Source organism: Aulonocara stuartgranti, assembly GCF_965226115.1.
Source record: "Aulonocara stuartgranti genome assembly, chromosome: 1".
NCBI lineage: Eukaryota > Metazoa > Chordata > Actinopteri > Cichliformes > Cichlidae > Aulonocara > Aulonocara stuartgranti.
Window position 1 is genome coordinate 17,982,972 of NC_138939.1, and position 26,912 is coordinate 18,009,883.

At 38.1% G+C, this 26,912-nt stretch overlaps 1 protein-coding gene across 6 annotated transcripts; it reads left to right on the top strand.

Moving 5' to 3' along the window:
• Positions 1-13,637: 13,637 nt before the first annotated feature.
• Positions 13,638-23,067, top strand: LOC309708887 (uncharacterized protein). 6 transcript variants are annotated; one of them, XR_014277370.1, is made up of 5 exons: positions 13,638-19,970; positions 20,058-21,670; positions 21,855-21,991; positions 22,081-22,303; positions 22,422-23,067. XR_014277370.1 is itself a non-coding variant. In XM_082537223.1 (3 exons), exons 1-2 carry the CDS (start codon positions 13,676-13,678, stop codon positions 19,992-19,994), a joined length of 6,159 nt encoding a protein of 2,052 aa, XP_082393349.1. In that variant the 5' UTR covers positions 13,638-13,675; the 3' UTR covers positions 19,995-20,014; positions 20,107-20,194. The 6 variants fall into 6 exon arrangements, 4 of the variants coding, with proteins under 4 accessions (XP_082393349.1, XP_082393350.1, XP_082393347.1 ...); XR_014277369.1 differs by having other exon boundaries at positions 13,638-21,670; XM_082537223.1 differs by lacking the exons at positions 21,855-21,991; positions 22,081-22,303; positions 22,422-23,067 and having other exon boundaries at positions 13,638-19,723; positions 19,884-20,014; positions 20,107-20,194.
• Positions 23,068-26,912: the final 3,845 nt, after the last annotated feature.

Consider the following 26,912-nt stretch of genomic DNA (forward strand, 5'->3'; position numbering starts at 1 on the left):
ATATTTGTAATTTTGTAAGTTATTACTATTCTGCTAAATCATAGTATTTCTGATACTTTTCGGTACTTGTGCTAAATACAGTATTTCTGCTAAATCATACTATTTCTGCTTTTCATAAGATTTGTGCCTAATATAGTATTTCTGCTAAATTATAGTATTTATTATTTTTATAGGATTTGTGCCAAACATAGTATTTCTGCTAAATTATAGTATTTCTGCTTTTTATACTATTTGTGCCTAATATAGTATTTCTGCTTTTTATAGGATTTGTGCCTAATATAGTATTTCTGCTTTTTATAGGATTTGTACCTAATATAGTATTTCTGCTTTTTATAGGATTATTGCTTAATATAGTATTTCTGCTAAATTATAGTATTTCTGCTTTATTATACTATTTGTGCTAAAACATAGTATTTCTACTAAATGTAGTATTTCTGCTTTTTATACTATTTGTGCTAAATTATAATATTTCTGCTTTTTATACTATTTGTGCTAAATTATAATATTTCTGCTTTTTATACTATTTGTGCTAAAACATAGTATTTCTACTAAATGTAGTATTTATGCTTAATCATACTATTTCTGCTTTTTATAGGATTTGTGCCTAATATAGTATTTCTGCTTTTTATAGGATTTGTGCTTAATATAGTATTTCTGCTAAATTATAGTATTTCTGCTTTTTATAGTATTTGTGCTAAAACATAGTATTTCTACTAAATGTAGTATTTATGCTTAATCATAGTATTTCTATATATTTCTGCCAGGTCCCCAGGCAGCCAATCCTCTGTGAGGACTTAGACATTCAAATTTTCAAATCAGGGCCTGCACGGTTTCCCAGCCAATCATATATGTGTCCTGAGGCATTCAAATTTGCATATTGGGGCCTTCATGGCTTCTAAGCCAGCCAATCATATCTGAGGGCTGAGGAATTCAAATCCACAAATCAGGGCCTGCACGGCTTCCCAGGCAGCCAATCATATATGTGGCCTCAGGCATTCAAATTTGCATATTGGGGGAATTCGTGGCTTCTAAGTCAACAAGTCATCCATGTCGTATATCTCTAAAAATTCACATTTTAATGATAAATTGTTAACACTGGAAGATTCCCCCATCTCTTCTGAACAAAACGGTGTAAGAATGACCGCTCTAGCCCCTACGGTTTGGAAATTATGGTCATTTGTTTGAGGGGAGTCCTCACTATGAGAAATAGGCTGCAATAATCCTGTGCCTCTCTCTGCTGCGTGTGTAAAAAGATGCACTTGTTTTGGCGGGAAAAAGTACACAGGCTCTCTGATTGGTGGATTCAAATTCAGCAGCTCCCAGGCTGACCTAGAGACTTACTTCTCTCTCCCTGTGCATTTTTTTGCTGATTTTTTCATTTAACAAGTATATTTGAGGGACCCTCAGCATGTTCAGCATTTTTTCAGCTGTCCATTTTGCTTTTCCAATTTTTCTGTTTAACTTATTACTATTGTGCTAAATCATACTGTTTCTGCTATTTCATAAGATTTGTGCTTAATATAGTATTTCTGCTTTTAATAGGATTTGTGCTTAATATAGTATTTCTGCTTTTTATAGAATTTGTGCTTAATATAGTATTTCTGCTTTTTATATGATTTGTGCTTAATATGGTATTTCTGCTAAATTATAGTATTTCTGCTTTTTATAGTATTTGTGCTAAAACATAGTATTTCTACTAAATGTAGTATTTATGCTTAATCATACTATTTCTATATATTTCTGGCAGGTCCCCAGGCAGCCAATCCTCTGTGAGGACTGAGACATTCAAATTTTCAAATCAGGGCCTGCACGGTTTCCCAGCCAATCATATAAGTGTCCTGAGGCATTCAAATTTGCATATTGGGGCCTTCATGGCTTCTAAGCCAGTCAATCATATCTGAGGGCTGAGGAATTCAAATCCACAAATCAGGGCCTGCACGGCTTCCCAGCCAGCCAATCATATATGTGGCCTCAGACATTCAAATTTGCATATTGGGGAATTCGTGGCTTCTAAGTCAACAAGTCATCCATGTCATATATCTCTAAAAATTCATATTTTAATGATAAATTGTCAACTCTTGAAGATTCCCCCATCTCTTCTGAACAAAACGGTGTAAGAATGACCGTTCTAGCCCCTACGGTTAGGAAATTATGGTCATTTGTTTGAGGGGAGTCGTCACTATGAGAAATAGACTGCAATAATCCTGTGCCTCTCTCTGTGCTGCTTGTGTAAACAGAAGCACCCGTTTTGGTGGGGAAAAGTGCACAGCCTCTCTGATTGGTGTATTCAAATTCAGCAGCTCCCAGGCTGACCTAGAAACTTACTTCTCTCTCCCTGTGTGTGTGTGTGTGTGTGTGTGTGTGTGTGTGTGTGTGTGTGTGTGTGTGTGTGTGTGTGACAGGGAGAGAGAGAGAGAGAGAGAGAGAGAGAGAAAGCCTTTTAATGGGATGATCTCATTGTAAGATTCAAATTCAATATATTTAGACTGGGTGACTGAATTTGATCTTGTGTGTGTGTCTCTCTGTGCATGTGTGTTTCCTTATGTGTAGATATTTGTGATTGTGTGGCTGTTATAGATTTTTTTGCTGATTTTTTTCATTTAACAAGTATAGTTGAGAGACCTTCAGCACGTTCAGCATTTTTTCAGCTGCCCATTTTGCTTTTCCAATTTTTCTGTTTAAGTTATTACTATTGTGCTAAATCAGACTATTTCTGCTATTTTATAAGATTTGTGCTTAATATACTATTTCTGCTTTTTATAAGATTTGTGCTTAATATAGTATTTCTGCTTTTTATAGGATTTGTGCTTAATATACTATTTCTGCTTTTTATAAGATTTGTGCTTAATATAGTATTTCTGCTTTTTATAGGATTTGTGCTTAATATAGTATTTCTGCTAAATGTAGTATTTATGCTTAATCATAGTATTTCTATATATTTCTGCCAGGTCCCCAGGCAGCCAATCCTCTGTGAGGACTCAGACATTCAAATATACAGATCACGGCCTGCACGGCCTCCCAGCCAGCCAATCATATCTGAGGTCTTCCGTTTCCTCTCTCGTCATATCTCAGTGACGGATGTACATAGAGCAATGTAAATAGCAGTCAAAGTACACCAAAGTCCGCTGATTCACCCAGTGCAATAATTATGCTTCTAGTCCACCTATTTTTTGAGTTACACAACGTTTTGTAACTCCAAAAAACGGCGTATTTCGTCTCTCACCGCGATCTAATTCTGACTCCTTATGAGCCTGTTTTTCAAAGTGGCTCCTCTCTTTCCCAGTGGCGCAGTTGGTAATGACACGGGTCTGCAAGCCAAAGATCGTGGGTTCGATTCCACCTTGGTCAACATGTTTTTTTCCACTACAAATTAATACACTGTCACAGACCAGTAATTCATATTCATCATTTATTACAATTCTGCAAACTTTTATGATTTTACCAGCTTTTCTAATATGGACCTCACATTCTTGTTAACACTCCATGACACAAATACTCTTCCCTTTAGGCTCTGTGTATGTATGTGTGTGTGTATCAATATTTCTCCCATTTTAAAGTATTACTCCTCCATAATTGTATTTCTGTTAAATCAAAGTACTTTTACTACATCTTAGTACTTCTGCTCAATCATAGTATTTGTTCTAAATCATTTTTATTATGCCATATTGTAGTATTTCTGCTAAATCATACTATTTCTACTATATTATATTTTTCTTTCTAAATATAGCATTTCTGCTATAGAATTGTATTTCTGCTATGTTATAATATTTGTGCAAAACCAGAGTATTTGTGCTAAAACATAGTATTTCTTCTAAATGTAGTATTTCTGGGTAATCATAGTATTTCTATATATTTGTGGCAGGTCCCCAGGGAGTCAATCCTCTGTGAGAACTGTAATATTCAAATTTACATATCAGAGACATACAAATTGCATAATGAGGCCTCCATGGCTTCCCAGCCAGCTGAGGACAAGTCAAAGCAGTTTTTGCTTCACCTCTATTCAGTTATGGTCTATTACAAGTCAAATATCTTCAATAATTCCTATTTTAATGATAAATTGTCAACACTTGAAGATTCCCCCATCTTTTCTGAACAAAACGGTGTAAGAATGAACGCTCTAGCCCCTACGGTTAGGAAACTATGGTCATTTGTTTGAGGGGAGTCCTCACTATGAGAAATAGACTGCAATAATCCTGTGCCTCTCTGTGCTGCGTGCACCTGTTTTGCTGGGAAAAAGTACACAGCCTCTCTGATTGGTGGATTCAAATTCAGCAGCTCACAGGCTGCTTGACTGAAAACTTGCTTCTCTCTCCCTGTGTGTGTGTGTGTGTGTGTGTGTGTGTGTGTGTGTGTGACAGAGAGAGAGAGAGAGAGAGAGAGAGAAAGCTTCTTTAATGGGATGATCTCATTCTAAGATTCAAATTCAATATATTTAGACTGGCCGACTGAATTGGATCTTGTGTGTGTGTCTCTCTGTGCATGTGTGTTTCCTTATGTGTACATATTTGTGATTGTGTGGCTATTATATTTTTTTTTGCTGATTTTTTTCATTTAACAAGTATATTTGACGGACCCTCAGCATGTTCAGCATTTTTTCAGCTGTCCATTTTGCTTTTCCATTTTGTCTGTTTAAGTTATTACTATTGTGCTAAATCATACTATTTCTGCTATTTCATAAGATTTGTGCTTAATTTACTATTTCTGCTTTTTATAGGATTTCTGCTTAATATAGTATTTCTGCTAAATGTAGTATTTATGCTTAATCATACTATTTCTATACATTTCTTCTCTTCTGAACAAAACGGTGTAAGAATTAAGAATGACCGTTCAAGCCCTTACGGTTAGGAAATTATGGTCATTTGTTTGAGGGGAATCCTTACTGGATAAGGTTTATATATATATATATATATATATATATATATATATATATATATATATATATATATATATATATATATATATATATATATTGTCTTTAAAACATCTTTGCAGACTGTCCTGGACTGGTTGTCTTTTTTGTTTGTTTTTTTAGGTCTGGTGAACTCTATCACCAGCTATTTGGTGTGGGTGTTCAGGAGAAGAGCCTTCTAATAATATTTATTTAACTTATAGAATTAAAGTTCTGCTAGTTTTTAGCAAATAGATATTGTATAAAATATTTAAAAATCACCTACATTTTTTATGTTTACAATGCCCATTGTGTGTAATACTGGAATTTCCTATGACCCGTGAACGCCTCATCTTTTACCTGACTGCCGGACATCCGCCTTTCTGCACACTTCGTTGAGTCCGCTCTGGGTGAGTGCTGCTCCTCTGCTTGTCCTCTCCTCTTCTAAATGTCTATACTCTGTTTCCGCGATGTAACAAGTTCTTGTTAGTGATTTATAAAGCCAGCCGAGGTATAACTCATGTTAAAGTAACACAATGGTTGCTTTTTAGTGAAAAGTTGTCATTTTTGTATGTAAAAGCAGTGTTTGATGAGCTAAAGCTAACAACCCAATGCTAACGACTAGCGTTCTTATGAGCCCAGTGTGAAATGAAGATTTGACGGTAAACCACGGTTATTGTGTTGTTTTATTAATTACATTTGGTGTGTTCGTGTTTGTCAGTCTGTTACATAAGGTGCAGTTAGTTCTCTTCACAAATCAGTTGGTTAAAACAGCCTCATTCTTTATGCTGTAAAGTTTTTAACCAACCGCCATCTTAGATTCAGTGTCAGCTGTCGGCAAGATCAAAGGAGCCACTTTACCGCCTCTGACCGAACACGGGAGAAAAAGAGTCGCGTGTGTGCAGGTCTTCTGGATTAATTAAGAGAAAGGAGGGGGGGGGGGGGGGGGGGAGAAACTGAGGATTAAACATAGGCTATGTCCCCACATACACGGGTATTTTTGAAAACTGAGACTTTACGTTTTCATTTTAAAAAACAATCCCGTCCACACATGAATGCAGAAATGAAGGAAAACTCTGCTAGGAACATACCAAAGCAGCAGGTGGCGATATATTCCTAACCGTGTAGAAATGTTGGCCAATCAGAAGTCTAGAAGCCTCGGTGGGAAATGGCAAACAAAGATGGGGCATAAAAGCAGAACAGGGTCATATGTGTGGGGGGACAGTAACTGTGTGTGTATATGTAAGCATTTAAACACTGCAGAGAGAACAATTAACAGTAACCGTATTGTAGAAATGCATTTCACTGAAACAATAACGTGGCGCACAGTGTGACGGCAAAAAAGGCGCTGCGTTTTCTCTGTGTCCCTGTCCACACATAAATGCAAAAACGGAGTTTTCAAAAATATCCTGGCAAGCGTTTTTAGTTTTACAGTGACCGAAAACGCCGTTTAAGTGTGGACGAAAGGTGCAAACGGATAGAAAAATGTCCATTTTCAAAAGTACCTGTGTACATGTGGACATAGCCCAAGAATAATAAGAACTCCTAATTTGTAGACTTTAATTTTTAAGAACTGTTTAACAAGGCTTGTTTGTGCCAACCTAAATCTGCAGCACAGTTTAAATTCTCACTTTGTGGAAAATTAATGAAATAAACAACAGCCCACCTTCACATTAATAAAATATGTCAGTATATTATTATTATTAATATGGTATATAGATATTTATTTTAAAATAACAGCATATTTAATGATACTATGTGCAGTTGGTAATATTTTAGGAAGTAGAATTTGAATGCAGACCACCTCAAATATTAAAGCCTTAAAAATATACATCGTGCAGTTTTTCATGTATGAGTGTTATTGCAATCTTAAATGAGAGGTAGACCAAAGAAAACAGAGGAGAGTTGTTGTTTGTATTCCAGCTGTAGTAAACAAAGAAGTTTAGTGAATCTTTTTGACAACAGAGAGTGATGCAGTATTGATGCTGATTTGAGTTTTCTGATCCTGTATTTTTGCTCTTTGTCTTTTGTTACACAGAGTGAACTAGAAGCTTGGTTTTGCCTTTGCTGGTAAGTAAACAGTGATTGTAACTGAAGCAATATGAAATTGGGATTGTGTAACATGTTTAGCAATTTATATACAATAGTTTGGCTTTCTGTGATATCTTGCCATTTGCTCATGGGCAAAAACACATTTAGGATTTATAAGAAGTAAAGCGCCCCCCCCCCCCCCCCCCCCCCCCACTAGATCTCTGAGTGTCCCTAAAAATGTCCCTGAAGTTTAATAGGCCATTTATGTCTAATTTTAATTTTAAAGGCTTATCAAAGCATTTCTGTAGTAATTATTGTTTTTATTACACATGTTAAGGCCATTTGAGACTCTGCAATTAAATGTTGCCCTCTTTAGACTAAAGTGAGTTCATTTTGTCTGAGGTACAGTGCTGGGAAAAGTCTTTCTTCCTTGCAGATTTATTTTGTTCATGCTTTTTTGTCACATGTTTCAAATCATCTAACAGGGATGATATGAATAAATACAAAAAAGCATTTTAAAGTGATGATTTCACGTATGAAGCAGAGAAAACCAAACCAGAGCTATCTGTTCTAATGTGAGAACATGCTGGTCTCTAATACCCAGCTGTGGAAGCCCTGATACGAAGAACTACCATCAAGCATTTATAGTATCAAGTATTATTTGTGATTGTTGCATGCTTTGAAACTGTGATGTTATCATTTGATCAAGTGTGCAGTGCGAGCAAATCCTTGCTTGTGGTATCTGATGTGTTATGTAATAGCACCAAAGTATTAGAGCTTTACGTTAATGAGGAATTTCTGTGGCTTATTGCAGATTGATAAAACGACACATCACCTTAATAAAGACAGAAATCTTTAATAAGGTGCAGAAAGAGAAGATGGGGTGTTTATAGTAAAGCTGTTGTAAACAAAGAATTTAACAGATTTTTTTTTTCACTACAGATTGTGATGCAGTATTGACTCTGATGCTGATTTTAGTTGTCTGATTCTGTATTTTTGTTCTTTTGTTACAGAGTGAAACAGAACTTTGGTTTTGCGTTTGCTGGTAAGTAAGCAGCAATTGTAACTGCAGTAATATGACATTGTCACTGTGTAACATGTTTAGCAACTTACCTAACGTAGTTTGGTTTTTGTGACATTACCATTTATTTATGGGCAAAATCAAATGGTCAGAATTTATACCTTGTAGCAGCAAAGGCCCCACACATGACCTCTGACTGTCCCTGAAGTTTAACAGGCCATTTGTGTCTGATTTTTATGTTTGAACACAAACAACTGTTTTTATACAGTTGTTTGTGTTCTCCGTTTGTTTGTGGATTTACGTAGCAGAGCACCACAGTTGTTGATTTATATCTTCACTCATATTCTGCTTATGTATTACATTAAAGTCAGACCACTATAGAAGTATTTTTGCCTGAGTGAACAGAAGTGGTAGGTTAAACATTTAAGCAATAATAAAAAACTCAGAGGACCAGAGTTGTGAGTAGGCAATGTTGTGTATGTTAAAGCCTGTGTGTAATTTATATACAATAAGTTTAAATCAGTTTCTTAATAATTTGCTTGATACAATGTGTTTAAAATTTTATATAAAAGGGAAATATTGAAAAATACAAAAAGATTCCTGCCAACAGGTACAATGGAAGGACTCTTTATTATAATTTTTGTAATTGCAAAAATGGTGTGCCACTGTTGTTACTATAACATGTCAGAATTTACATGTATTTTAGGATTTACATATTCAGATCAGAACTAAAACCTAATGAGGTTTTCCGTTGATTCTAACAGTTGTGGTTTTTTCACACTTTATTAAGCACTGTCTTGTGATAGAAAATGATGGAGCTAAAAAGCCATAATCTGTACCAACAAATATTGGTGCCTCTTTTTTGCACTTCTGTAGTATGCATGCCTTTATTACACATGTTATCACCATGTGAGACTCTGTAACTGAAGTTTGTCCTCTTTAGACTACAGTGAGTTCATAAAGGCTTGAAGAAATTGAGGATTTTACTAGTTATTTCATGTCACAGTAAATTGGATTGTGTGCGAAGAGGTTCAACAGTGTAAGTCATTAAACAGTGATCTGATGTGTTGTTTCCTTTCTCTAGGATACTGATCTGATCGTCGCAAGTCTGGTAAGTAAAGGTTTTGTCTGCGGTACAGTGCTGAGAAAGGTCTTTCTTCCTTGCAGATTTATTTTGTTTATGCTTTTTTCACATGTTTCAAATCATCTAACAAGGATGACCTGGATAAATACAAAAAGCAGTTTTAAAGTGATGATTTCATTTTTGAACCAGAACAACCTGGTCTAATGTAAAAACATGTTGGTCTCTAATACCCAGCTGTGGATGCCCTGATAGCAACAATTACCATCAAGCATTTACAGTAACTGGTAATGACTGGTTTACATCACTGGTTGATTTTGGTCCACTATAATTTCAGAATTGTCATAATTAGATCCAAACAGGACAGGCAAAAAAAGAAAAGAAAAAAGTCTTAATTAAGGCCCAATATAGGGTTTTCAAGTCATGCCAAGAATCTTAATTTCATTAAAGTCCAGACTGATTAGTTTACACCATGTGTTTTGTTTCATTCATTCAATTGGACTTGCTTGTGTGCTTCAGATCCTAAGTGTGATTAAACTTAAGCCCAGGACCTGATGAGTTGATGTAGGTCCTGAAGTAGTAAAGGAACTCTGGGACATCACAGTAACAGCACCATGTTTGACTTTAATGCTGGTGTTTTTCTCTCATTATAGATGATTCAGTTTAGTGCAGTTAGTCAGCACAGCTCTTGGTTATCATCGAGATATTATTAGGCAACTTGTTTTTGCATGTTCAGCTACAACATCTGGGAGGGTTTCTGTTTTCTGAGGTCTCCAGATCCTTAGTAGTCTCTTTGTAAACCTTTACAGAACTATATGTGTTTGTTTCACATTAGAGCAGCTCACGACTAGCAGTTTAGGGACAATTAAATATTCACATAGGACAGGGGTCTCAAACTCCACTCTTCAAGTGCCGGTGTCCTGAAGCTTTTCCACGTGTCCCTGTTACAAAACACCTGAATAACATTTGTAGGTCATTAGTGAGAGTATAGAATTTGACTGTGTGCTGAAGTGGCATCCCCTAAGACTACTCAAATGTAAGTAATTTAAGTGTTTGGAAAAATGTACTTCTAAAAGTACTTTCATTGCATCATGTTCATTCACTCATGAGCTGCTATAACATGAATCAAATTCCTGAATTACCACCTCAGCATGCAGTCAGGTTCTGTAGAGTTTTGCTAATGACCTACTAATGTTATTCAGGTGTGTTGCAACAGGGACACATAGAAAAGTTTCTGGACACCAGGCCTTAAGGACCAGAGTTTGAGACCACTGGTGGTAGGGCATTGTGGATTTCAAAAGCTTCTTCCCTTAAATCACTGCCTAAAAACTGCTTTTTGTAATTTGTCATAATGACTTGCAAAGTATAGGTGGGATGAAAACATAAACATAAGACATTTTATAGTGGCCTGATATTTTTATCAAGGCTGTTTTTTGAAAATAATCCTGGCCTAATTTACAAAAGATGAACTGTCTGAAAGTCATGTTTGTTTGTTTGTTTAAGAAATGTGGGAATGTCCAGCAAAGATCTTACATGCAACAGCTCAGATACAGCACTCACTTCTGTTCTTTTTATCATGAAATGATCTACAAAGAAATTACCATCATACTAAATTTTGCTAATTAGGCCTTAATATCAGCTATGATAAGTTTATTATAGATTTAGTGTAGTGCTTATTGCTGTGCATCAAACATGCCCCAAATGTGACTGAAATATGTAGAAACTGCTGTGTAGAAACTAGCTGTCTCCAAATTTCTCATTTTGCCAAAATTCATACAGAGTGACCTGAAACTGTGCTGTAACCTCAGTGTGTTGGTTTTGTTGGACCATTTAATATTTACAGTAAGTTACTGTAGCAGCACGTCTTAGTTTGAGTTTATAGACTTAGTTTATTGTTTTAATAGAATGTAAAAATGTCCTTATAACAGTTCCACCATCATTTGTTAAACATTGTCATTCTGTTCAGTCCAATAATTTACTGTAGAAGTCTTTAGTATTTAAAGCCCTACATGTATTGTATTTTTGAGATTATAAGGCATAATGTCAATAAACAAGCCTGTTTTTAAGGCAGATTAAGCCAAACAAACAGTCAGATAAGTCAAACTTTATTCAAGTCATTCACAAACAACTCTCAACACTGTTCAGTTGTAACACATAAAATACAGAACAATACACTCACTTTTTCAGTTCATTCCTCATCCACAAATCCATCAAACTCTTCATGGGTTGATCAGTTTGAAATCTGCTTCTTAAGCATGTCTCTTAGCACGTGCCAGGTCCTTGTACACACACCATAATGTTATGTTGAAGCACCGTACGAATTACTCTGCGAGGGTCCTGACTATGGTAGCCATAATGCTCTGACAATACATCAAGCAGCGCAGCTTTGTAGCTTACGAAGTCTTACTAAAATATTTGACAGAATTTTGAGCGCTGTGTACCACAGAAATCCCGTTTGAGGTCAGTAAGCATAACCAGAATCGATACGCTAGGCACATTGTATGTTTTTGAGATAATGACAGGATTTTAGGTGTGCCATATAGTCTGAAGAATATGGTAAATCCAAGCATGTTGGAAATATGACTAATTCCATGCCTTTTGTGTCTTACAGGTGACCTGCTGCAGAAGATCCTCTCTCTCTCTCTATCATTATAAGCAATTCTGTCTATCCTATCACTCTCCCAACTCTATCTAATTTGAAAGCCATTCTATCTTGTATCCCTCTATCCCTACTGCTCTATCTAATTTGAAAGCCATTCTATCTTGTATCCCTCTATCCCTACCGCTCTATCTAATTTGAAAGCCATTCTATCTTGTATCCCTCTATCCCTACTGCTCTATCTAATTTGAAAGCCATTCTATCTTGTATCCCTCTATCCCTACCGCTCTATCTAATTTGAAAGCCATTCTATCTTGTATCCCTCTATCCCTACTGCTCTATCTAATTTGAAAGCCATTCTATCTTGTATCCCTCTATCCCTACCGCTCTATCTAATTTGAAAGCCATTCCATCTTGTATCCCTCTATCTCTACTGCTCTATCTAATTTGAGAATCCAAGTTTTGAGAATCCTTTCAGAATCCAATTTTCAGAAATCCAAGTTACCAGAACTTGATCTATCTGTTACAGAATTCTGAGAGATCTCTGCTCTCACTGCTCTTTCTTTCCTGTCATTAAGCTCTCTCACATTCAGTCATTTTGCTTTAAATTACAAGTTGAATATACAGTAGTAGAATTACAGTACAGTAGAACTTATAGTAGAAACTACTTACACAGCCCTACATTTGTCATTTTAATTTTGCATTAGACTTTAGTTTGGACTGCTAGTTTGGCTTACTTTGATCAATTGTATAAAATATCACCTTTTTATAAGTTTATTTGTAATAAGATAATCTGGTTATTTTGTAATACATACATTCAGATAAATAATAAATCAGATCCAGTCTGTTAGTCTGTTTCATTGGCTATAACATTTGACTGCAAGTTTATAGTATTATTATTTAAGGACTAACCCATTTTGTCACTCAGTGTAAGTATTCAGTCAGTATTGTCATCGAGAAGTGCCTGAGGACCCAGACTTCCTGTTTCCTGACTGCTGCAGAACATCCAGCTGAAGAAACCCCGTTTCTAAAAGAGGTACAATAAAACGGACCAAATTGTTTCCAGAGAACTTTGAATTTCCTTTATTTTGAGTTTGGAGTACAAATCAGCTTTTTAACATCTATTCATATATTCATAAAAACATTTTATAGTATAATAGTACATTTCTCAGATTTAACAGTAAGTTAAGGAGTTATAAGTTTTTCTGTGTTTCAAGGTTCAGTTTTGTTTATATTTGTGTATAACCACATATAAGCTCCAGATTGTACTTCAGCAAAATGCCAAGAAAAAGTCAAAGGTCGCAGTCCTTGAAGCTTAGATGGCAAAAGCAGAAAGAACAGGTGAATGTTTCTCAGAGCAGTGAGCAGGTAAAGGTTTGTGTTTCAGCTTTTCCCAGCACAGAAGTGCAGAGCAGTGTTCAGACAGCCACAGTGTCTTATGCAGATGTGGTAAAAAGAAGTGTTCCCTCAGTGTCTGTCCCAGAGCCTGAAGTTATGCAGGTAATCCAGACTAAACCCCAGCTAACTGTACAAACACAGCATGATGGACAAGCTCCAGGACAGTCTCATGTACAGGTTACAAACAGTGAAAGTCCACGAGTGAGTAGCGTCTGTGCTTCCCGAAGCCAGGCCGCTCCTAGGTATGGAAAGTACCGGAATCAGCAATGCATGGCTAACAGTTTGGTTTTCCTGTCATTCTTACACGAGGATGAATTTATTACCAGAGCAGATCTAAACCGTGTGTTGGACAAAGGCCATGCAGTCTATTCAGATGCCAGACTGAGGTTTGTGAACAGTGTGTTTCTAGCCTGCGATGAACTTCCTTCAGTTGTTACCAGCCGCAGACACGAGTATCAAGTCGACATGTCTCAGTTTGCTCATTACGGCACATTTGATGGTACAGATCACTTTCCGAGCCTTGAACAGGGACTACAGTGTTTGGCTTCAGACGTTCGCTACGCTTTGCTAGTCATGGGAGGAACAGTCATCGCTGTTAGCAGGCTGACTTCAGGTGAATATGCATATTTTGACCCTCACCCACGTAAGTCTACTGGTATGCCATTGTCGCTAAGTGCAAGTGGTGGAACTGCAGTTATGTTGAAATTCACACGTCTTAATGACATGATTGACAGGATCAAACGTTTGTACAGAATGTTCAGCATCGCACCAAGCTGCACTTATGAGCTACAGCCCATCGAGTTTCACAGTGAAAACGCTGCTGACCAAAGAGATGCTGATGAAAACAGACAAACAGCTACAACTGTTCCAGCACCAGCTTTAAATGAACCTGAATTTGAAACTCCAAAGTCCACTGAGCAGACACAGAACACTGTGGCCGACACTTTAGCTACTGAAGTGATGTCATCCAGAGTGGATTATTCAAATGAGCCAGCTGCTGAGCTGAACAATCGTCCTTCTGATTATTTAGAAATGGAAACCTCTGCATCTTCTGTAAGAGACACTCAGGTAACATCAGATTCTGTTCCTCAGAATGATTCAAACAGTGCCTCCAGTTCAACTAAGATAACAGAGGAACTCTCAGATAAACTGCTGAAATATAGTAAACATGAAAGGCAAAAAATGAGGAGAAGATTATTGACCCAACAAAAGCTACCACAGAGAAAGGAAAATCAGAAGACGAAAGAAAGGCAGATGTACAGGTTTGATGAAAGCTTCAAGACAAAGAAAAAAAACTCAACTAAGAAGTGTAATGATCCTGATCACAGACAGAAAAAGAGCATGTACAAAAATGAATTGTATAAATTAAATGCTACCTATAAGGAGAAACAGAGAGAACATTTTAGAAAGATGTATAGGGAAAGTGCTAAAATTAGAGAGAGAAAAAGAGAATGTGTCATAAGGACATATAAAGACAATCCCCTATTCAGAGAAAAGCAGAAGGAACGTGTAACAAGAACATATAGAGAGTCTCCCATATTCAGAGAAAAGCAGAAGGAACGTGTAACAAGAACATATAGAGAGTCTCCCATATTCAGAGAAAAGCAGAAGGAACGTGTAACAAGAACATATAGAGAGTCTCCCCTATTCAGAGAAAAGCAGAAGGAACGTGTAACAAGAACATATAGAGAGTCTCCCATATTCAGAGAAAAGCAGAAGGAACGTGTAACAAGAACATATAGAGAGTCTCCCATATTCAGAGAAAAGCAGAAAGAGCGTATAAGAAGAATATACAGAACTTGTGCTGGATTCAGAGAGAAACATAAAGCTTACATGAGGTCATATGTATATAACCTATATAAAAAAAGCGAAGATTTTAAACAGAAAAAACGATCTTATATGACAAAGCGGTATGGAGAAGAAAAACAATTTCAGCAACAACACAAGGACAATATGAGAGAACGAATGAGAGTAAAATATTGGAACGGTTTTTCTTTCAGACGGATGCATAATATCAGATGTGCAATGAATATAAAACGGAAATATCGCCAGATGCATCGACCAGCTGAGAGTTTACAGTGTCATCCAGAGAACACTTTAATGAATGAGGCCATATCTCGTTTCAGATCAAACATTAAGTCAGCACCATCTTATGTTTGTACTGTTTGTCTAAAAGCTTCTTTTCCTAATCAGGTGAAAATCTGCAAAAGAGAAAATTACTCAAAACACCAGACTGTAGCTCATCAGTGCCTAACTGGTAAATTTGTTCATGTGTGTGATGAAGCATGTCATGATCACTGCAGCTTTCCTGTTGAGAGAAAAAAAGAGTATATCTGTCACACATGTCACAGTTCCCTCAAAAGTGGATGCATGCCCAGGCTTGCTGCTGTTAATGGTTTAGAACTGCAGGATATTCCAGCTGAACTTTGTGATCTCAACATTCTGGAGAGACATCTGATTGCCAAATGCATACCATTTGCTAAGATTATTCCTCTTCCAAAGGGGAGACAGAGACTCATACGTGGTAATGTGGTGTGTGTACCATCTGAGGTCCAACAAACAGTTGACAGTTTACCGAGGATCAGAAGCCAATCACAGATCATGAGGATAAAGCTGAAAAGACGACTGTGCTACAAAGGCCATCAGCTGTTCCAGACTGTCACCTGGTCTAAACTCATTCAAGCTCTGCGTAAACTGAAACAAATTCATCCACAGTACACAGATATTATTATCAGAGATGATGCATTGCTTTGTGATCCAACGTTACCTGATGATGACAGCAGTGATGAAGCCAGCATGGCAAGTGATGATTATAATGAAGCAGATTTAATGGAAATTGACAACTATGAAAAAGATGCCCTTTTGTGTGAAAGTGAGTCTCAAAGTGACCAAGATATTAATATGCAATCCTGTGATGAACAACCAGAGGAACAAAATCCAGATGAACCAGAAAGTGATTTGAACAATGGAGGTTTTGCTCTAGAAAGCTGTCTGCAGCCTGTAGACATTTCAGAAGAGATTCTCTGTTTCACTGATAACACATATTGTGTGGCTCCTGCAGAAAGAAACAATCCTGTTAGCTTCTTCAGAACTCCTCATTTGGAAGCCATGGCATTTCCTGTGCAGTTTCCTACTGGTCAGAATACACTGGATGAAAAGAGACGTCTTAAACTCACACCAAGTGCTTACTTCAAGTCAAGGCTTTTCAACATTGATGCAAGATTTGCTAAAGACACAAATTACCTGTTTTTCTCACAGTTTGTCACTGAAATACACTTGGCTAATTCCAGCATGACAATACAGCTAAGGAAAGGTAAAACTATGACCAAAGATGGACGCAAAATCACATCAGGAATGTTACAAAGTAAGACAGAAGTAGAGAAGCTGGTAAGAAATAAAGATGCAATCAGATTTATGCAGCCACTCAGAGGAACTCCAGCTTACTGGCAGAAAACTACCAGAGATCTATTCAGCATGGTTCGCCAAATAGGAACACCTCAGTTCTTTGTCACTTTCTCTGCTGCTGAGATGAGATGGCCTGAAGTGATTCAAGCAATAAAGAGACAGCAAGGTGAAGAGGTTGATTTTGAAGCCCTGGACTGGTCAGAAAAGTGTGAAATTCTAAGATCAAATCCAGTAACCACCATGCGAATGTTTGATAAACGTGTTGAGGCTTTGTTCAGAGATTTGCTTTTTTCTCCTGCACAGCCCCTTGGTGAGATCATTGATTACTTTTACAGAGTTGAGTTCCAGCACAGAGGTAGTCCACATATACACATGTTGCTGTGGATTCGAGAAAAGGTAGAAGCAGATGTGGATGACGACCAAACTGTCTGTGACTTTGTTGACAGATACATCTCAGCTCAACTCCCTGATCCAGAAAAACAACCTGAACTGCACAAAAAAGTCACTGAGCTACAAAAGCACAGCAAAAACCACACAAAGACATGCTTTAAGAGTGTGAACTCTGGTTGTAGATTTGGGTTTCCCAAACCACCAGCCACAAGAACAATGATTGTGAGACAGGATGAGGATTCAGACACTGAAGCTGCAAAAGCCAAACTCAGACCTTTGTTGAACCTGCTGAAGGAACCTGAAGCTGCTTCCCTCACCATAGAGCAGATTCTGTCACGATGCAACTTGACAATGAATGAGTATGAACAATGCCTCCAAGACATAAACAAGAAAACAGCTCTGATTCTGAAACGTGACCCAAATGAGTGTTGGATCAACAATTACAACCCAGACCTGCTTGAAGCCTGGAACTCTAATTTAGATGTCTCATTCATTTTGAATGCCTATTCATGTATAGAATACCTCTGTAAATATATAACAAAGAAAGAATCTGGCCTCTCTGAATACCTGAAGACAGTTATTGACAACTCTGATAAGAACACCGTCAATGAGTGTGATGAAATGAGAGCTGTGATGCAGGCTTACTCAAAAAAGAGAGAAATCAGCGCACAGGAGTGTGTGACTCGAGTCTGTGGCCTAAAAATGAAAAAATGTTCCCGCAGTGTTGTATTTGTACCAACAGATGATAACCCAGTAAAAATGAGTCGGCCCATGAGCTTCCTGGAAAGCACAACACACGACAGTTGTAATATTTGGATGACAAGTTTGAGTGATAAATACAAATGCAGACCTGAGACCCCAGAATATGAGGAAATGTCACTGGCTGATTTTGCTGCCTTGTGCAGGTTGGTGAGTGGTCCAAATGAAGGAAAAGATGTGCTTCCTCTTCTAAACCAGCTTGGATTTGTACAAAGGCGAAAGAATGATAAACCAGCTATAATCAGATATTACCACTGTTCACAGGAAAAAGATCCTGAGCAATATTATGGTCGACTGTTGAGACTTTACCTTCCACACAGATCAGAGCAGGAACTGAAACCACAAGGGTTCCAAACCTATCAGTCCTTCTACAACTCAGGTTTTGTACGACTTCCATGTTCAGACCACAGTGAGTCTGTGAAAAGGGTTGTGAAAAGAAATAAAGACAAGTATGAGAAGAACTCTGAGGATATTGAGAGTGCACTGGAAGAGTTTGAACAAAATAGGGATGTTGTGATTGATGAATGGTGTAATCTTGCTCCTGAATCTGAAGTTGTGAGGCTGCAATGTGATGAGAATCTTCCTGAGAGACATTCTGATGATGAGAACGAACAGGAGAATGTCCCCGACTACAGTCGTCAGTCTGATGCTGTAACAGAGATCAGAGCCATCAGAGAACAACCTGAAGTAGATCCAGCCGTGGTACGTGTAATGTATCAGAATCTGAACCAGAAGCAGGCCTGCGTGTTCTATGCCATAAGAGACTGGTGTATTCAGCGAGTTTGTGGTTTGAACCCAGATCCATTTTTCTTCTATATCAATGGTGGTGCAGGAACTGGAAAGTCACATCTGATTAAGTGTATTCACTCTGAAGCATCAAAGATCCTGAGCAGACTGCCTGCTAATGCAGAAGAAGCTGACATATCAAATCCAACTGTTTTACTGACTTCATTTACCGGTACAGCAGCTTTTTCTATCAATGGCTCTACATTACATTCTCTACTGAAACTACCCAGGAGTCTGAAACCACCCATTCAAGGACTTGGTAACCAACTGGATGAAGTCAGATCTGAGCTGATGAATGCTGAAATTATTGTTATTGATGAGATTTCAATGGTTTCAAAACCCCTTTTTGCTTATGTGGATGCAAGACTGAAACAAATCAAAGGCACTCAGAGACCTTTTGGTGGAATGTCAGTTTTAGCTGTTGGAGATTTTTACCAGCTGCCACCAGTGCGACAGTCTAAACCTCTCTGTGTTTACGATCCAGAACAGATTGACCTATGGCAGGAACATTTTCAGATGATCACTCTAACCGAGATCATGCGTCAGAAAGATGATGTGGCCTTTGCAGAGATGCTGAACAGGATTAGAGTCAAAGAAAAGACAGATGAGCTTTCTCAGTGCGACAGAGATTTGTTGTCACAGGCTGTGACTGCACCAGAAGAATGTCCAACTGAGGTCTTACACATTTATGCCACCAACAAGAATGTGGAATCCCACAACACAGATACCCTGAAGAAGCTTCATTCAAACATCATAATCATCAATGCAGACGATTTCCAGAAGGATAAATGTACAGGCAGAATGGAACGAAGAGACAAACCATTTACAGGTGGGAGAAATGATTTACCTGACACTCTGAATGTTGCTGAAGGAGCTCGAGTCATGCTGACCAGAAACTTGGACACACTAAACGGTTTGGTCAACGGTGCTTTTGGTATACTGGTAAAGGTGGTGAGATCTGAAAATGATGGACACATAATTAAACTGGGGCTCAGGATGGACAACCGGCAGCCTATGAGACACAACCGCAGTGCTAATGCAGCTTCTGATGATCTGGTTTACATTGAGAGAGCAGAGGAGAGTCTGAAGTTTAAAGGAGCAGTACGCAGACAGTTTCCTGTAAAGCTAGCATTCGCTTGCACAATTCACAAAACTCAGGGTCTTACAACACAGACAGCTGTAGTTTCAATGAAGAACATTTTTGAACCAGGTATGGCTTATGTTGCTCTCAGCAGGGTGACATCTCTCAGTGGACTCTATTTGCAGGACTTGGATGAGAAAAAGATTTACGCCAATCCCGAGGTAACTGCAGCGCTCCAAACCATGAGACAAGCCAGTGTTGAGGAAATGATGCCTCTTCTTCAGGTCAGAGAAACAGCCAGCAGACTTGACACTCTTACACTGATCCATCACAATACAGAGGGTTTGCCATCTCACATCAGTGACATCAAGAGTCATCATGAAATGTGTTTAGCAGATGTTTTGTGTCTCACTGAGTCTCACCTTCAAGGCTCCTTTGTTGCAGACAGTCTTCATTTGGATGGCTACACCATGTTCAAACGCAACAGACATGTGTCCTACACAAACTTTCCTCACATGGCCAGCAGAAGTGGTGGGGGAGTTGTTGTGTATTTGAGGAATCATTTTCAGGTTCAGGTAAAACAGTATCTGCATAATGTCACTGATCTTGAGTTTTTAGTGTTGAAGGTTCAGGCTCCATTCCCTGCACTCATTGCTGTTGTGTACAGACCCCCTGACTACAGTTTGACACCATTCATGCAAAACCTGGTAAGTCTTTTAGATTCACTTGAAATAATGGACTGTCACCCAATAATTGTGTGTGGAGATTTTAATGAGAACCAGTTGCAGAGTGGAAGAAAACAGATTCTGGAGCAGTTTCAGTCGAGAGGGTATTCACAGCTGATCACTTCTGCCACTACAGACAAGAACACCCTGCTTGACCTCATTTTTATTTCTCAGCCACAGAAATGTCTATATTCAGGTGTTCTGAGATCATATTACAGTTACCACAACCCTGTGTTTTGTGTCCTGTCCTCGAGCCAATCATGAAGTCGTCTGGTGAGTTTTGAAACAATTACAGATCATGTTTGTTACAGAGTTTACTGATTGTAGAGCATGAAAAATATTTTTCATTGAAAAAATTGTCTTCCCTACTCTGTCTGTAAGAAGACCCTTTCTTATTGCAATGTTATTAATCATTTCACCAAATCATTGCTGAACTTCATGCAGAGCAGAGAACATCTGCTATCATGCACCTCTGATCTGAAATGTGCTGCAACATTTATTAAACCAACATCATTTCTTTTATTCTCATGTTTTAAATGACTAAATCTTTTTACTGTGACGTATGTAGCTCAACAAACGAGATCTTCCCCTCCAAGGGCTTGAAAATATGAAATAGTAAATAAATAAATCCCACATAAATGCAGGTATTTAATATGGGTCACATGAATAAATACAGACAATTATATTTTCTTGATTATAGTAGCTTTTGTAGAATCAAAAGTTTTTGTGATGAATGAGTTTTTGCTTATCATGTTTTACAGGTAAAAAATGTCAAAAGTTATAAACTATCTTTAGGCTACCAGAGATGTCTATAATGATACATTATGTAGAGAAAAACATTAGTACAGCTTACAGAATATGTATAAAAACTGATTTAGAAGTAAATGGATAGTTTTCTGAAAGTTCCCGACTACAGTTTAACACCACCCACCCAGATCAGCCCCCAAGTGTCTATGTAATGCTGGTATGGTGTGTGAGTTTGACTTGGCCTTTATCCGGGTGGGTTTGGGTTTGGGTGGATAAAGGCCAAGTCAGAATTCTCTGAGCAGCTGGAAAAAGCTGCTAATAAACAAAGACATCAAAAAGTGTGGGCTTTAGGTGTAGCCCCCGCTTTCTGATGCACTAATTAGACTTAGTAACCGACACCCCATACCAGCATTACATAGACACTTGGGGGCTGAGCTGGGTGGGTGGTGTTATAAGCACGTGTTTTGTTAGATATATTTTTTCAGACACCATCTTCATGAACTGCTGAGCCAAACCTGATCCATCAGTGCTGGACTGCACAGATAACTACATGCCACAAGGAGACTGCTGTGTTATGAATTGCCATACCAGTGTGTCTTCAATGGAGAAGATGACACACCCATCACCTGACCTCCTGCCTGATCTGGAGACCATCATCATGCTACCACACTACAACCTCTGAGACCATCAATGATGACTCATACTGAGGAAACTGTATTTCCTGTCAGAGATGCTCAGTGATCCTCAGAGCAGAGAGAGGTATGATTCTTTATCTTTGATAAAAAAAAATGTCAGTGTTTTTAATTCAATTAATTAATTAAAATCCTGTTTATTGCATAAATAATTCCACACTCAAATGATTATACTTGTTGACACTTTTTGAGTTTTAATTCACATTATGGATTACAAATCTATGCTTTTTCTACTCTGTCTCTCTGTGCAGGTATTGCTGTCTTCTGAGTTCTTCAGTGTCCCAACTGAGGCCTTCAAACCTCATTGCAGAGCTCATGTCTTTCCTCACCATCATGTGAGTGTGAGATTGCTCTGGATTCTGGTTATGTGGCCTGCAGCACCTATAAGGTATTTCAACATTGTTCATTGTATAACTTATTTGTAGTTTTTAGAGTTTCTACAGACAAAAAAAATGTTCCTTTTTCTGTATTTTTTAGAACAAGCTCGTCCAGTGTGCCTGCATTCCAGCTTCTTAGACTCTACGCAAGTGGACAGAGTATCAGTGTTTGGCCACTCTTACAGACACTGACTTCTGTCAATTCACTTCTACTGATCGGGCACCTCACTCCAGGAAGACAGAGGGCTGCAAGCCTGTCATCATTTCCAGTGTGGCTTTGTATTCTTGGGGTAGCATCAGATTTTTCCCACAAATATTCAAAGGTAACACTTGTTTTAAGCTTAGTTATTAAATCAAAAGTCTTCCCTTGTGTCATGTCTGTGAAGGTTCTCATGATGTCCTTTGATGTAGTCTCTCTCTTCACTTGCATACCCACTACAGAGGCAGTGGAGACTGTCAGAAAACGACTGCAAGAAGACAGCTCCTTGGAAGACAGGACCAACTTCACACCCGATCAGATGTGCACACTGTTAGACCTCTGCCTCACCACTACATATTTCAAATACAACGAGGGTTTCTACAGACAAAAACATGGCTGTGCCATGGGTTCCCCTGTGTCACCTGTTGTAGCCAACCTTTACATGGAGGAAGTGGAAAGGAAGGCTCTTGGCTCTTTCAAAGGAAGAGTACCCAGCCACTGGTAGAGATATGTAGACGACACCTGGGTCAAAATCAAAAGGCAAGAAGTGGAATCCTTCACTGCGCACATTAACGCCGTGGATAAAAACATCAAGTTCACCAGGGAAGACACAAAGGATGACTGTTTGCTTTTCCTGGACTGCGCTGTGCACATTGAAGAGAACGGCAAACTCAACATCGAAGTTTACCGGAAGCCCACACACACGGACCAGTACCTCCTCTTTGACTTCCATCACCCTCTGGAACACAAACTTGGAGTAATTAGGACACATCCTCCCCCCCCCCGGGCAGAACATGTTCCCTCTAAGCCTGAAGGGAAAAAGAAGGAACACACACATGTAAAGGAAGCACTCAAAACGTGTGGCTATCCTAATTGGGCGTTTATAAAGTCAGCAAAGATGCACAGAAAAGAACATCAGATACCAGCGAGGGAGGATAAGAAAGACAGATGCAACAACATTGTCATCCCCTATGTACTAATTAGACTTAGTAACCGACACCCCATACCAGCATTACATAGACACTTGGGGGCTGAGCTGGGTGGGTGGTGTTAAAAGCACTTGTTTTGTAGATATATTTTTTCAGATAGGGCACAGTCTCCTTTGTGGCAAAACCTTCAAACTTCACCATCCTCAGCTGAAACAACAACATCTTAACACCATCTTCATGAACTGCTGAGCCAAACCTGATCCATCAGTGCTGGACTGCACAGATAACTACATGCCACAAGGAGACTGCTGTGTTATGAACTGCCATACCAGTGTGTCTTCAATGGAGAAGATGACACACCCATCACCTGACCTCCTGCCTGATCTGGAGACCATCATCATGCTGCCACACTACAACCTCTGAGACCATCAATGATGACTCCTACTGAGGAAACTGTATTTCCTGTCAGAGATGCTCAGTGATCCTCAGAGCAGAGAGAGGTATGATTCTTTATCTTTGATAAAAAATGTCAGTGTTTTTAATTCAATTAATTAATTAAAATCCTGTTTATTGCATAAATAATTCCACACTCAAATGATTATACTTGTTGACACTTTTTGAGTTTTAATTCACATTATAGATTACAAATCTATGCTTTTTCTACTCTGTCTCTCTGTGCATGTATTGCTGTCTTCTGAGTTCTTCAGTGTCCCAACTGAGACATTCAAACCTCCCTGCAGAGCTCATGTCTTTCCTCACCATCATGCGAGTGTGAGATTGCTCTGGATTCTGGTTATGTGGCCTGCAGCACCTATAAGGTATTTCAATATTGTTCATTGTATAACTTATTTGTAGTTTTTAGGCCTTAACACAAATAAAATGTTCCTTTTTCTGTATTTTTTAGAACAAGCTCGTCCAGTGTGCCTGCATTCCAGCTTCACAGAAAAGAACATCAGACACCAGCGAGGGAGGATAAGAAAGACAGACACAACAACATTGTCATCCCCTATGTAGCCGGTGTATCAGAAAAACTCAGGAGAGTTTTCTCCAAATGCGACATCCCAGTGTACTTTAGACCCAGCAACACACTTTGACAGAAACTGGTTCACCTGAAAGACAAAACTCCTAAACACAAACTTAACAATGTGGTGTACGCTGTAAAGTGCAGCGAGGATGGAGGAGTGAAAGAAGCCATTTACGTCCACTGTGAGCGACCATCTTTGAACAGAGGCGGTGGTTTACAACACCAACTGTCTGCCATCTATAATCCAGTTTTGAGTTCCCTCCCCAGACACCGTAACATCCACTCACATCCTGGGAGTGGGCGTGGGTGATTTCCTGACCTCAGGAAATCACATGATAGGGTGGGGCCAGGTTTCACAATGAGCTCACCCAAAACCCTGGCTGATTGGGACCCACACCCACTTTCACACCTTGGCTCATGTGATTAGGTAGAGGATCATCAGGAGGTTCTTTGTCCCTCTTTGGGGAGAAACTCCCACTGGGTTTAAATCTGGGACTCTCCACCATTGACCCTTAGAACTGAAGAAGCTTCTCGGATGAGAGGTGAAACGTCTTCAAGGAACTCAAAGAAGTCCAGACGCTTTTCTTTCCAAGCTCCTTAGACTTCACTTGTGTTAATTACATTTTATTTGTTGTTGTTTTCTTTTAGATTTATATGCAGTGATTGGATGTGGTGGAGCTTTGTTAACCGTGTGGAAAACATCTGTTTGTGATGATATTTACAATGAGGCTTTAAGGTGACAGTTTCCATGTAATTTCAATCCTTTTACTAAGCAAAAACATGTTTGCAATTAACATATTTTTTCAGTTTTGTCTTTTGGATTTATGGTTAACATTCCTCTGTGACAGCAAATACTAAACTGGTCCAAGTAACCAGCATATCATTGGTCAAAGGCAAAAAGGACCACATGTCACACTAGCAATGAATTTGTGACTGTGTTTGTGTTAGTATAGAGTAGGTCAAACAGTGGTTTTCCACATCTGCTCTAATATATAGAGATAATGGGTCAGACATATAAAGTCATTTTGAAAAGTTCATAAAGGTCATTTATATGTGTTCCTCTTTATCATTTTATATCAGGTCACACAGCTGACTTGAGTTTTGATCAGAGTAGAACCATAACATTCATGCTAATGGTTCTACTGTTTACAGTTACTTTATGATGGATTTCACCCTGGTCACAGCACTATGTGAAAAGCTGTTAGAGGTAAAGTTAAGCCAATTAATACCTCATCATAAGTCACTCTCTAACGCAGGGCAGTGATTATTATTCACTGTAATTTATTCCACAACAATGTTCTTTATTTGATTCTTTAAATATGCACATCGATTGTTTAGCTGTGTGACTCTCCACACCTGAAATATATCACAATGTGGACTTCATTTCGACAGTATTTTGTAGATTGGTACCATATTTATCATCAAATCATCTTGTGCATTTATTAACTAAATGTTGTTTGTTTTTGTTTTTTTGTTTGTTTGTTTGGGGTTTTTTTGTTGCCATTTTTACATTTCACCAACTGTGTAAATTCTGCAATTTTACTTTGGTTTTGTTTCACATCAGTTTATCTGCTGGCTGGTATTCCTGTCTTCCTTCTCTCACCCCAACCGGTCGCAGCAGATGGCCGCCCCTCCCTGAGCCTGGTTCTGCTGGAGGTTTCTTCCTGTTAAAAGGGAGTTTTTCCTTCCCACTGTCGCCAAAGTGCTTGCTCATAGGGGGTCATATGATTGTTGGGTTTTTCTCTGTATCTATGAAGCGCCTTAAGGCGACTTTTGTTGTGAATTGGCGCTATATAAATTTAATTGAATTGGTTTTCTTCCTTTTCTAATGTTTCTGGTCATTTTTCACAGTTAAACAAGTAACTTTGAGGTTACGTCATCATTTTCAGCTTTTATCTGTTTACAGTTTTTTCCTAATAATTACATTTCTGCAAAATTATAGCAGTTCTGATAAGTTGTAATATTTCTGCCAAGTTATTAATTTTCTACTAAATTATATCATTTCTGCTAAGTTATGTTATTCTAAATTATTACATTTCTGCTAAGTTGTAGCTTCTGGTACATTACAACATTTCTGCTGAATTGTTATGTTTCTTCTAAGTTATTGCATTTCTGCTAAGTTATTTCATTTTTGTTAACTTGATGTTGTTCTGCAAAGTTATTAAAATTTCAACAACTTTTTAAAAACTGGCTTTGATTTCTACAGCTTCTTCAGCTATTTTCAACTATCTTCAGCAGACAGCTTCAGCTTTACAATTTCTGCAACTTTTCAGCTTTTTCAGCTAGTTTTTGCATGCAGCTTCAGCTTTAAAGCATCCACACTGCATTTTCGCAGGAAATGCAAATTTTTCTAGTTATTAGTGTGAATGCTTGAAAAGCATTCACAGTATTGTTGTTGTAATCTTTATTATTAGTGTGAATGCTTGAAAAGCATTCACAGTATTGTTATTCTAATCTTTATTAGTGTGAATGCTTGAAAAGCATTCACAGTATTGTTCTTCTAATCTTTATTATTATATTTTCTTATTCCGTACGTTTTTTGAAAGCCTACTCCTTCAAAACCGTTCAACTTAGAAAAACCATTCAAACACCATTAGATTCCTATTATTTTGGACATGACTGCTTCTACTTTTCTCATTTTTAACATTTATATTTTTAATTTTATTCAACTTTATTCAACAAAAATTTCCCATGTATTTCAATGGGGAGACCCTTCAAATTCTCATTCAACTTACTCATTTTTAAACTCTTACTACTTCCACATACATTGACATAGAGCC